The sequence below is a fragment of the Tyto alba genome, unplaced genomic scaffold, assembly GCF_018691265.1.
Source record: "Tyto alba isolate M040663 unplaced genomic scaffold, T.alba_DEE_v4.0 Super-Scaffold_38, whole genome shotgun sequence".
Lineage (NCBI taxonomy): Eukaryota > Metazoa > Chordata > Aves > Strigiformes > Tytonidae > Tyto > Tyto alba.
In genome coordinates, this window is record NW_024881313.1 from 8,787,319 (window position 1) to 8,800,907 (window position 13,589).

At 40.5% G+C, this 13,589-nt stretch overlaps 1 protein-coding gene and 1 long non-coding RNA gene across 4 annotated transcripts in view; one reads left to right on the forward strand and one right to left on the reverse strand.

Annotated features, from left to right (window-relative positions):
* Positions 1–2,287: 2,287 nt before the first annotated feature.
* On the reverse strand, positions 2,288–13,519 carry LOC116961229. Its single transcript, XR_006166198.1, has 3 exons — positions 13,434–13,519; positions 10,320–10,588; positions 2,288–4,005 (listed from the first exon to the last, which is right to left on the reverse strand). It is a non-coding gene; the product is annotated as an uncharacterized LOC116961229 (long non-coding RNA).
* SNX13 (sorting nexin 13) overlaps positions 12,952–13,589 on the forward strand; it is a 69,537-nt gene continuing 68,899 nt past the window's right edge. For 2 of the 3 annotated variants that reach the window (XM_032991558.2, XM_032991560.2), the window contains exon 1: positions 12,976–13,217. In XM_032991558.2, coding sequence (XP_032847449.2) covers positions 13,206–13,217 — 12 coding nt within the window. In that variant the 5' untranslated portion in view covers positions 12,976–13,205. Of the gene's footprint in view, positions 13,218–13,589 lie in introns of all 3 variants that reach the window. The other variant, XM_032991559.2, reaches the window with a different exon arrangement.

Consider the following 13,589-nt stretch of genomic DNA (forward strand, 5'->3'; position numbering starts at 1 on the left):
GGGTTGTGGGTTTTTAAATTTCTTTTGATTTGCTTTTTCATCATCACATCACTTCTTAAAGTTTTCCTTTCAACCACAAAATTAAGAAACATGTTTTGTGTGTGTTTGTTACTTTTTTTTTAAGAAAATCAAGATCATGTAAGAATAAGTAAGTTTAAGAGCTTTGACAAAAATACCTGAGACACATATGAGGCTCATGAGAAAGTATAAACTTTTATGCTGCCCTATAGTATTTTGCTTGGAACTATCAGACAAATGAAAAAAAAAACACACACAAACAAAAAAAACCCCAACCCCCCCCCCCCCAAAAAAAAACCAGTTATAAAGGATCAAGTGAGGCACATCCTGCCAAGTTTCATGTGCTTTTAATTCCTTTAAGCTGTGTGATCGACCATTGAAGGTGGCTGGCAGCACTGTCTCTGCTAGTCCATGGAGCCTGGCCTATGACCTCACAGGTGAAAACGGGGTGAGAAGCTTTTGTAAATCTATCTTTAGACATTTCAGTTAGCTATCTGATTGCAGAGTATCTCCACAACCCATAGCGGGATTCCAGAGGGTAGAAGACAGCGTAGCAGGGCTGGATATATGTTCCTGTAGCAGGCTCTGCCTGCTTGGTACTTCTGTCTGCTGTCAACAAACATCCACACAGACTGGATGGAGGCAACAAGTATCCTTTAAAACTCTTCAGGTAGCTTCATGAAGCCAGGTATTCTAGGGACTCATGTCTGTAACATCAAAGGCTACACATGAATGGAGAACTTTGAAATACTCCCAAGGTTGGTAAAGAAAGAAGACATGAAACCAGACAGCTATGCATGTGGAATGTAACATAACATGCACCATCCAGTTTGGCATAGGCCAAGAAAGTCCCTCTTTTCCACATCTGAGATATTTATACAGGGTGTCCTCAAGGTAGATTCTCTAGTGTCTAATGTATGCACTTACATACTTTTCCTTTAATCAGAACACTGATAAGATTTCCTTATTTTACTTGGACATTTTCCAAGCCTTGTAGGAACGTATTTATTTTTAGAACTCTGGTCCTAAGTTAATTTGGTTGGAATTAGCCAAGGGGCTCTAACGTATTAATGGAAAACAGGGAGAAAGATAAACATGCATGTGTGCATGCGTGCACATTCACACACATATATATGCACCCACACACGCAACTTTGTTATCTTATAAAAGCCAATCTGAAAATACAATTTAAAACAAACCCTTCAGCAGTAATCAGCATGTTATACAACAGCTAATACATAAAGAACAGCTGACTATTTATTTGGTTTGGAAAATCTCCCTATCACTTATGAAAACCAAAATTGAAATACTGCATTAAGCTCATATAGGAAAAAAGATTATTTTTATAGTCCCAGCAAGATACTTTAACTATATGCAAGTCTTAGCATAATGAAAGATTCCCTATTTGCCAAGTAACAGCATGGTGGTCTGTAATAAACCCTAATACGACATAGCATGTCACAGATCAAAGCCTCAGTCCTAAAAGACGCAGAATAACACATGAAATCATAATTACATTAATTCATAATTTTGATTTAATCCAGGCAGTTTGTTTAAAGCATTTTTTAAAGACATGCAAGCATTTCGAAGTAAACAATTTTCTGAAAACAAAACAGGAAATATTCTGCTTCCCTGTCCTTCCTCTTTTTACTTTGCGGCACACCTATTTTTGATATTATATAAAAAGCACATATCCAACATAGTAATTCCCTCATCATGGTTTTCCTTCAGGACTTCTGTCTGCTGTATCATATTGAAGTGGAAATAGTTTTCTTTTCCATAGGTGTCCTGCTTTGTGCTTAATATCATAGAAACTATAACATGATTAAACTGTGCAGTCTTTTAAGATGCAAAACTCGAACTTACGGTTTTGCAGAATCAGGTCATGATTATACAGTCAGTTTAATGTGATTAAATCCTGCTGATTAAATGCTGCTGCCAAATGGGTGGCATGTGCTCCTTGACTTGCCTGACTGCACTCACTAGAAAGCCTCAGTGCTTGTACCAGCATAAGGAAGATGATGGGAGCAAGCAACTGGGTACACAGGGAGACAGTCAATTTGTGTCAGGTTAATGTGAGCATGCAGCCATCATGGCAGGCCTCTTATTTGCAAGTTAGCAGTAGAGATGTAGTTTTATGTATTTCTATGAAGCATTTCATACAGTTGGGGTACTTTTAAAAAGTGTATTTTCTTTGTAACCGTTGCCATTTTTAACTAAACAACTTACAAATATTTATTATGAAAAAAAAAAAAAAAAGTACATTTTATTAGTTTGACCACTGGATTTTAATGCAAAAACTGTCAAATCCATGCTGATGTCTGCACACCTCAAAACTGACCTTAGGACAGATTATGATCTGCGTAACAAGATGTGTTTTCCTTTGTTCTTCTTGAAGAGAAAGGCCCATCCCAAATACTTGTGAAGTCAGTGAAGATCTAAAACCTACAGCTTCATTAATAATCTAGAAATACATAAAAACTGGAACCAAAAATAAATTTGGGGTTCTGTCACTCGCAACCGTAAGCACAGTCTTACACATTAAAACTGAGACTATTGGAAAAAGATACAAGGGAGCATATGGCCTATTCTGTGCCTAAAATCCTGTAAATTACAGTCAGTAATCACAGTAGTAGGCATATGCACCTGAACCAACAAAATGTTATCTTAAAAACAGCTCAAATCTTAAAATTAAATGTCATTCCTAATTGGAAAACAAATCACAAAGTGCCACTCAAACTATTTCATTCTGTATGTTTTAAAAGATTTTTTTTTCCACATCCCTTTTGCAATCTTTAATCAGCAGCTGTGAACTTTACATACATGATGAGAATGTTAACTACAAAGTAAAAAAAAAGAAAATGTTCTGTGGAAATAGATGTAATTTTGCTTTCTCTAGCTCCCGTGCAGTAATCCAATTCGTTCTAGATTCCTTCCAATTCATTCCACAATTGAACTTTCTCTAGACAAAATGCTTCTGTGTAACTAGTCCAATCCTAGCAGTGTGCATCCCAATGAATTAATGCAATTAATTCACTTACCTAAGGTAAGAGAAAAAAGGTATTTTTCCTTAATTGTATCAGAAATAAATGTTCTTGGGGGAACAAAGCTCTGTCTCTTTATAGTTATTTTTGGGTACAGAGTGCTAAAGTGATAAAGATGTCTTCTGAGTTCCGGAAATCTCCAGATTTTGGAGAAGAATACTAATGACGTCCTTTGAAATATTAATCTGCTTGTGGAACACTGTTTGGAATACAGCTACCCAACCCAATCAGTAGCCATGTATCAGAAGATGTCTAAATGTGCTTTGGTTACAATCCTACAGACATTTTAACATGTTTGCTTTAGTTCTGTGTATTGAGTGATTATAAAAAGCTATTCCAGTAGCAAAGTTAACAGATGCAAAAGTTACTGAACCTTCAAAGCATTGCGAGTAACAGAGATGGAGGGTTTTGTATCAAGGGGTATCTGTATCACATAACAGAAATGCATCTTCTGTACTTCCCTGGTTTTCTAAGGCTTTAGGATTCACAAATGTAAGCAATTCTTTGTCAAGAGGAAGGACAAAAACTTGCTTGCCTAGAGCAGAATCTTTCATCATCACATGGCTTAGACACATGACTCCATAGACAGTGGCTTTAGGTAAAACAACAAAACCAACCACAGGACCCACTATAATGACAAACTGTAACTGTTTTTGATATGTCTATTTAAAGCTATCTCACATTTATTGAAAAGCTAGACAGTTCAAAGTTACAGAGCAGACATTTCCTTTCCCCATTCGTGAGAAGGACTGATATATTAGATCCAGAAGTGCTTTCAGTAGTTCCCATCAGCCTTATCCTAGAGGGCCTTTCCTCTCAGAGATAGAAGCTCTTTGGCTTAAGGGGCAGGCAGAAGATGGATGAAACCTGGCAGCTTGCTCACCCCTCTGGGACGACAGCCTCCTCAGGTGCAAAGCAGAAGATAGCCCATATTCATGCTCAGCTGTGAAAAAGAGAGGTATTTCTGTAAGGAATACGGAGATGTTGCCACACTAGGAGCAGAAAGGAGGAGGAGGAAAGCATATTGCTAGTATGAAAAAGGAGGAATAAAAGTAAAGAAGTATTAAGTCCAAATATTGCAGAGTAAGGAACCAAAAAAAAAAAAAAATGGCACTGGGCGAGGAGAGAGAGTACAGATGGATGAAGGTGAGTATTAGGAGACTTTGCAGGGCAGATATTTATTTTCATCAGCTGGATGTAGGTGGGACTAATTTTTTTTTTTTAAATCTTAAAATTGTGCAAGAAGTATATTATTAAAACTTGGTTTTGTTTCTTTCCCCCGATATATTTTCTAACTGTGTGTTTATTGGACTGCTCCAGAAAGGTGCAAGAAAAGATCTAGTGTAGTTGATTTATGTTTTGTAACTGGAAAATCTCTGTTCCAGCCTTGCTCTTTGTCACTTTTGTCAGATAACTTGGAGCTTCAATTAGAGAACTAGCTGCTGTTTGAGCTTTAACTCTGGAAACACTTGAAGATAGTGAATAAGTTTTTAATTGCATCTGGTATTGGGGAAGAACTTGATGTAGCTAGTATTGTACTTAACTGGCAAGTTTTTAATTGAATAGATGAATAAAAATGAAAAATGACAATGTTAAAAGCAGTCAGGTATCAGAGTTGGACAGAACACATCTTTTCTTTTCTCCTTTTTCACCTCCAAAGGACTGGTGAGTTTGGAGTAAATCAGGATTTTTTTGGCAGTTACTTTATATCTCAAAAGTGAAATTATGATCCCTGTGGGAATCTAGCAAGAACAGGTTTATAAAAGGCTGTTAGTAAATCTGTATAAATCCAAAATCTCTTATCAGTATGATGACTAAGCAGATCTGAATTTCAACTCAAAACTGCATTGCAGACTCCTGTGCAGAGCTGTTTAAGAACATTTAGCTTAGTCTGTTACTTTGCAATCTCAGCTTTGATTCCAGAGTAGTCTGGGTTGAGTGATGTTTCTATTAAGTGTTTTCAAATAAAATCTATGTGATTGTATTGTTGGTTTAATGTGAGGATATAATTTGCCTGCAGCATCTGTACTGCTTGTAACATGAGGCATAAAAAAGTCTGAAGTACTGTATGCTCAGCCTGAAGAAAAAGTGATGCCCTTTGTTAAACCCAGTGACATCAGGGAAGATGGGAAGGACAAAACATGCATTTCAGACTTGCAATCCTTTTTCACATTGTCATTTCCATAGGAAGTATTTCAAGAGAGAGTGGGAATTACCAGGAAATTATGGGATTTAATATGGAGAATTTCACTGTCCTACTTTAGGATATGCCTTTGCTGCAAGGATTAACACTCAGGTGTGTGAGTCACTGCAAAAACCTATCTAAGATTATGCCCTTACTGATCCTTCATGACCTTAGATGTATTGCTGATGTCCTCATGTCAGCAGCAGTGGCATACGTCGTTCCAATTCTTTCACAAGAAACTGTGGAGAAACCTGTCTACCTTTCTGGGAACTGGATTCAAATTATGAGAACAGACAAGTGTCAATTAGTCCTCCTGGTAAAGTGAAGGAAGAACCCACATGGGAAAGCTGGGTTTCACCTCACGCCTTTCTGTGTAGGTTGCTCAGGTTGATAGTTGAGACACTCTTTTGTGTTAAGGGAAAGGGGAGTACTGGCAGCACGTGAGTTAAAAGTTGAAGTTAAGAGGGTAATGATCCTTAATTTAACTATAAATGGCTTGTGGTGGTCTTGGAGAAGGTCTCTTACCTTGTAGAGGGAGTGTTAAAATCAGAAAGGATCATTTTTTCAAAATAATGTTAAAAAAAAAATTGTGAAAAATTAGAAGAGAATCTCAAAAATAAACCAAACAAACCATAGAAACAGTCAGAGGTATTAAAACTTTAGTCAAGGACACATTTTGTATATAAAATCCACCCGGTTAAAGATTCTTCATAATGGCCTCTCTGACTATGCATCTAACTATGAGGAAGAGGAGTGCCCAAGGAACAGGTTTTTCTGGTGAAGGAGGGATGTGGAAGTCCTTGTAATACATGAAAAACAATTTGGAGTCGGCATAGGACCAGTTTTTAACTCACTGTCAGGGGAACAGCAACTAATTTGTGTTGTAAAGTACATAGGGCAGAGTATTCTGGGTCTGTTTTTAACAAAACCAGGGGAAATGTCATCATTCCAATACACAATGATTGTTGTGCTCCTCTGTATTGTCCTCTTCCTAATGCATTACAAGTAGCATTTCATGTCAGGAGTTTGAATTTCCTGTGTCTCTTTTTGATGATTAAATTAAATCTCTACATTTTGTAGAGGTTTTTTGCATCAGTCCTTGTTATGAACAAAGTGCTGTAAGTGGGCAGCAAAACAAACGACCAGAAGAATGAAGCCAATTTGCAAAGTGACCTTGAAGGTCTAAGCAGTGAGAGCTTCAGCTCTGAGAGCATATACAATACTAATAAACTCCCTCACCCAGAAAGAAGATGCAAACATCAGTGACATACAATGGAAGAAAAGTATAATAAGACTTCTAGTATGCTCACAGTTTTTGCCAAGTCCTACAAATTTATTATAACGTACAATATTTAGCTTCTTTCTTAAAGTCTGTGGAGCCATGTCACTCAGTGCAAGAAGAAATAAGCTTTAAAAGAGTCTGTAGCCTTTATGAGTACAAAGCCTGAAAATATGGGAAAATTTAAACAACTTTCTTTTCTAATGTCATGATTCTTAGAGATTGTCTAATGGCTCTGAACACCTGGGATTGCTGATACTGCAGACAGAATATTTATTTTACTCTTAGCTATTCCATTCTTCTCATTTTCTCCCCTTCCCGCCCCATTTGCTCCCCATAAGCAGATTAACTGTTTTACAAAATGTGTTGATTGTGGATTAGGCATTTAGGACTCAGTGGAAAACATCACTTAAAGAAAAAAAAAAAGGAAAAAGTTTTAGAATCACTTCTAATTCCCCTCTGCTCAGCTATTGGTTTTTAAAAATATTTCCTAACTAGAGAACCCCTCATATCATGTGCTAACTGCAGTACAGTTAGTCAGATTTCTTGGAATTCTCAGGATGATATCTTTATCTGGGCTTAGGTAAAGAGGAATCCGTTCATACCAATTTTGCAGAATACAAATATGGTAAATGAAGCAAAATTTTTTAATGCATAATGAATAGCTTTGCTTCCTATTTGTCTTTCTTTTTGCTAGCTGTCAAGTCTTATTAAATGGGTATTTTCTACCAAAATGTTTTACGTATAACCCATTTTGTGTTCTCCATGCCATTGACTATCTTCATTTTGGTCTTAAGTCATTGACAAAGTTCAGTATTGCCATAACACTTTATCACAGTATCAGTATCACTGTAATCACTATTAAAGCAGTAAGTAACCTGAAAATCCAGGCCTAAACTTCATCTGCTCGTGACACACACCTAATGTCTGGAAGGATATAATGTCATGATATAATGACACAAAGAAGTTGTTCTTACCAGAAAGTAAACTGAGTCCTCTGCATCTCCATCACCAAGCAAAACTAAAACTCATGTACACAAATTGTCTGTAATATGTTTTAAATGTTGCTATATGTTTGCTCAAGAAGACACCTAAAAGAGGTACATTTCAGACCTGTGGGCCCATCACTTAGGCTGGTCTACCCGCCAGACACGTTCAGGAGTTCAAATTTCAAAAGATAAACCATACAAACCCTTTTGCAACAGGTAGTTGCTGTCATCAGGTCAAGCATGGGTAACAGCAAATACTCTGAAGAGCAACAGAGATGTCTTCAGGTCGCAGATACATTCTTGTGACTCCTGACACACTTGAAAGGAGGGAATGGGATCATTTACCATACTGTAGTGTATAATTCAGATAAAGAATTGCATTGGTTGCTTCCAAAGGAATTTTAAGAATTAAGGTGATTTTTCTAAACAGTTTTGTACCCTATCTTGTTCCTCCCTGTAGCAGCAATGTGCAAACAGCATAGGAAGCCCTCTGTTTCTGTGCGTTATTCTCATAGACAGTCCACAGCCAAAAGCTAAGCAACTGATGACTAACATATATGTTACAAGTCTGAGATGACTCTAGTCATGTCATTATAGACTTCCGAAAGAGACACTTATAATTTTGAGAGTTTCTGTTGTATTAAGCAATATAGTTTATCTTTATTCTAATATTTGCTTAGACAACTAGGATTAAGCTGCTAAGACAAAATGTCTGTCCTATCTGGAGACAGCTGTTTGAATAGCAGAAAATTCACTACAGTGAAGACATGTAAGCTGGGAAAAATTTTAAAAGAAATTTCAGCTTCCAATAAACAATGCTGAGAACATGAACACTGGGCAGATGTTGCATCCTTATTGCAAAGGATGAACTAGGAATTACACCTGATGCTTCTTCAGTAATTATTTATCTAATGCCCAACATTAACATCCTAATGTCTCAACTGGCTGTTTCATATACACCCTTGCATTTTCTTCTGTGCTGCATCTCAGGTGAATGCTGAGAAAGCAGAAAGTGAATGAGATCTTTAACTGGAATTTATAAAGTTGTGATCCTGATCAGAAGCAAAACTTCTGAGCAGGCAGCTCAGACCAAAGATCTTACAATAGGCAACATCCTGAAATAACAGAATATTCAAATTTCACACAGAAAAGATGCCCTGAGTTCCCCTTTCAATCATGTTGCTATGTAGACTTTTAGGGTCATCTGATCTTACTTGAAATGTAATGGAATATAACCATAAAGATAGAATTGCTTTTAAACAGTAAGACTTAACACTTGGAACATTTAATGACTACGGATTCAGACCTCCACCAGCTCACCATCTCCCCCCCTCAAAATGAATCCCAAACTAAACAAACTCCAACTGTACTGCTAGCCTAGGCTAGGAACAACTTAGCAAGAGAAGCCAAACTTTGGTTTACATCAGTTGGTTATGGACAATCAGAACTAATTTGTAGTATACAGAAATAATTCTGTAAAAGATCTTTTCTAGACTGTAGAGAAAGGTACAAAAGTTCAGGGTTGCTGATGAAGTTAGTCTCGTAGCCATTCTAATGAAACTGCTTAGTAAAGCAAAATTGGTTTGTTGTTTGTTCAGTCTGTCCCTCCCCCAATCCCGTCTGTAGTTTCCCCTTTCCTTAATCTTCCCTTGTCTTCTTGTATATGCCAAAAGAATATATCCTTTTACTCTCTAAATGCAGGTTACTGCTGTTTCAGAGGTTATCTTAATGGCAATTAGGTCACTGATTTGATTTTTCATAAGCTGGTGAGCTAAGACTTATTTAGGTTGTGGGACTGCCCTCCTTTCAGGGCTGGAAAATAATTTGCACTCTTTTGTGCTTCTGTGCAAGTTGGCACAGTTGCTCTTTTACTGCTAAACCCTGCCAGTGCCCCTTCTTCTGTGTGTGCTGCATCCACCCCCTCACAACTATATTTTTGTCTCTGAGCCTGCCTCTTAACTTAGTGTACTCACTATGCTTCACTTTACATAAATCTTTACACACTTCTAGATGGACAACCTGCTGGTGCCATCCCTATCTCCTCCTGCTCCATTTAAGATTTTAATGCTGCACTCATCCATAATTTCAGTATATACTCCCCACACCTTCCAGTGTCTGCAGTGGGATTTCAAAATGTGGATCTAGACCATCAGACAACTTTCTTTGCTTGTAGTCAGTGGGAACTGTAATAAATGCAAAGAACACAAAGACATCTGGCAACAGGTAAGTGTTGTCCTATAAATATGAAGGTATTTGCAGCCATCTGCATTAAGGTGGTACTTCTAGTAGAAATAAGCATTTGTCTAGGCCTATGAGAAAGAAAATTCTCTGAGTATTTTAAGGAGTAGGTGCAAAAACCTTTCTGCCAGGTTTGCATTTGACTACAGACATATATACTTGCCCTAACACAGTTCTTCGCAGAGTGCTTGTGAGTTTGTGGAAGTAACACGAAAATAATGAGCGTGCTGCTCTGCCTGGTTGAGCACAGCGCTAATGTGGCTGCAGCGCTTCCGTTAAGTACGCTAGACCGTTGCACCACCGGTCCTAAGCTGTATGTGTAACAAATGCACAGGGATAAAGTGTAAGGAATATGACTCTGCGATGGATGACTCACCAAGTCCAATAGCGTTACTGTCACTTAAAGGTGGGATCAGAGAAACAAATAAGTGTTCAAGTGCTTCTGGCCTACCATTGATAATCTTTTCCATCACAGCTGAAGTCTTGTTTCCAGACCTGCTCATACTAATTTAGAAACACCCTCCTCCACTGAAAAAAAAAAAAAAAAAAAAAAAAATTGTACTTACATTTTTTCAGTTTATTCCAAGAATGGGAACAGGCAACATAACTGTATAATTCCTCAGAGATGGGCAACTTTCTTTTCTCTTCCTCCTTTGTGCTATTCCCAGCAGATTAGTTTTTCAAGAAGTCCCTCATATCATCCTCTTTCCAAGCTGCTGCCTCTTCTCACCTCTCCTTTATAGTGCTGCCTCCTCTTCCACCTTGAGTCTACTTTTGTGTGTTTCAGTCCTTCCTCACAGCCTCATTCCTGCTGTTGCAATGATACTACCTTTCCCTTTGGAAGATGAGATGGTATTAACCAAAAATTAGAACAATGGATTATATCATTAACAACTATTTTGCAACAATATTAAGGCTATGCTGACAGGTGTGATATCAGAGAAGAGTTTTCTGTAGAAGTATCAGTAGGTTTATTCCAGCAGTACAAGAATGGAGGGTGCTTCCCTGACTAGTATGCTGTTGGGCTGCCGAATCCCAAGCACAAGTAGGGGCAAATTCAAGTACAAAGTATTAATTGTGACTTTATCTTGTATAATGTTTGCTCTTCTTTTACATCTGGCACACTTAAGATATATGCAGTTTTGCAGTAAGTTTTCAAAGGTGATTACTTCTTTTGAAAACCTTATGTGATGTGTCTAAACATACAAGGTAAAGAAATACAGTGCCAAGAGACAGTTTCTTTTGCTAGACCATCATCTTGCTTCAACTACTGTCATTTATATGTATTCATAAATATCATGAGACTTTTACCTCCTGTTTACCCCTTACATTTTATAATATGGGTAGTTTATCTTATCAGTGTATGATACTGTGCCCTGCCAAGTGAATGTATTTATGACTAAGTCACATGGCAAACAGTATGTGTTTTAAGTATTCTGATTCTATTTCCTACCTAGCTAAGTGTGTGTTGATGTTTTTGCGCAATTAGACATTGATAATTTACTGAGCACTCTGCTATGGGTTCCTTCAGGGTTTCCTCTTCTACAGACCTGAGCACAGGGTATTATTTGGCTGAATTGAAGTCTGTTGAAAGCCACAAATAGAGAACTACAGCTGCGTACATATATGACTGTCTTCCAAATAAGCATCTATGGAATGCTGCAAATAAATGTTAGGGGACCAAAGCGATACAATGGAATTGGTATTTCACAACTCCCATTGCTCAATGTTTTTGAACAATTTTTAATTTATCAGGATGGTGAAATACCATGTGCAAGACCACTGCATGGTTCTGTTATTCTTAAACCTATTGTTTAAGATAGAGTTGTGTATGCTGTGAGATTTGGATTTTCTCTAAGGGATCAGCTTGGAGGGAAGAGTAATGCTAACATGAAACATTCAAAAATACAGACTCATAAGTACAAAGCTTACTAGATACTCAAAAAAAGTTAGTATTTTGGATTATTTAGAAAAGGCAAATAAACAATTACGAGTATTGAGGGTCTGCTTTTTTGAAATGGCGATCCATGTCACTAACAGCTAGGTCTCTCACAGGGGAAAAAACAGTTCTATGAGTAAAACCGAAACTCAGTAATACTCACAAATAAAACTAAGAAGTGGGCAACCTTGAAGTGTGAAGTATTTCACAATCCCTGGGAAAATTAGAGAGCTTCTACAAAACCCACCTAGGGGTTTGTTAAGGCCTAATGCCCTTTGCACCTCTGTAAGGAAAGGGGCTTTGCTTTTATTTGGAGAGAAAAAACACTGTAATTGAAGAAGGTTGTTTTTCTTCACATTGCAATAGTAGTGTTGCTTTTCCTCTGTCTTCACTGCTAACCATTACTACTTCTTTGGTATGCATTTTTTATTACTAGCAATGCAGAAAAAATTCCCCATCTTGTTTCTCTCTCCTAATGCACCTAAGGCTAACTTTGTAACTTTGAAGTCTAGTTAAAAAGCAAGCAAGTAAACACACACACACACACCCCCGAACAGCGCTTAAGGGAAAACCACCAAGGTTCAGACAAAATTCTTTTCATGTCATGTATTTAAATACTGAGCTGTGGTGGTCGCCCCTTGAGCCGGCTCACTGGCCTGGCTGGTTCCGAGATGTGTTTGGGTTCCACAGTTTACGCCACTACTTAACAACACTGTCTGTAGCAGACTTACAAATATCTTTTTCTTAACATCTAGGGCAGGGAATGACATGCAATGCTGCATAAGGTACTGGTGAGTGAGAGGCACGCCGCTGGGTCAGAAATTGTAAAAAAGATTTCAATTAACGTCCTCAGGACAGCTGCCTGGCACCGAAGAGCTCAGAGAGAAGGAACACAAGCGTCTCAAGGGAGGCAGAGCGGAAAAAAAAAACCAAAAAAAAAACAAAAAAACCCAAAAACCAACCAACCAAAAAAAAAAACCCCGTGGCAGAACGGCTTTGACAACAACGTTTTCAGTCCCGCTGCCCACAACTTCTCCCTTCGGTCTGCGCCGCGGGGCGGGCGCCGGCACTAACACCCCGAGCCGTCCCCGGCCCCGGGACCCTCCGCGCCGCGGGGCTCGGCGCCTTCCCGGCCGGAGCCTGGCAGGGGGCCGGCCGTGCGCGGCACCGGGCACCGGGCACCGGCCCAGGCGGAGCAGCGGCGCGCACCGGGAGGAAGGGCGGGGCGGGGCGGGGCGGGGCGTGAGGCGGCCCCGCGTCCCGCAGCCCCAATGGGCGGGGAGCGGCGGTGGCGGTGCACGTAGCTCGCTCAAGATGGCGGCCTCTCCGGACCGAGCTGCGAGGGCGGCAGCGGGGCTGGGGGCGGCGGGAGGCCGCTGAAGGAGGCGGCCAGGGGGCCGGCGGCGCTCGCCTCGCCTCGCCTCCCCTCCCCGGAGGGTGAGAACTTTCCGCGCCGCCGCGAGGCTTTCGCCATGCTGCGGGGCTAGAGGCGCCGCGGCGCAGCGGGGTAATAATGTTAGCAGAGGTAAGAGCTCTGCCGCGGGGTGCGGGGAGGCGGGGTGGGGGGACAGGGAGCGGCTCTCCGTCCGCCCTAGCGGGCAGCCGCGGCCCGCGGCGGAGAGGGTGCTCTGCCCTCCGCTGGGGCCTCCGACCTGCCTAGGTAACAGGCAGCCTCCCCCCTCGGCCGGGGCGGGCAGAGGCGCCGGCCAGCTCGCCCAGGGCAGCGCCGGGCCCCTCTTACCTCTCCTCCGCGGCCAAGGCCGGCAGGGCGGGACGGGAGGGGGCTGCTCCGGAGCCTAGCCCGCCGTGCCTGCTCCGGGCGGCAGCCGGCCGGGCGGGCCCGCCCTCCCCCGCGATCCGCCGGCGGCCGGGCTTCTCCGCCCGGCGAGGGGCCGCG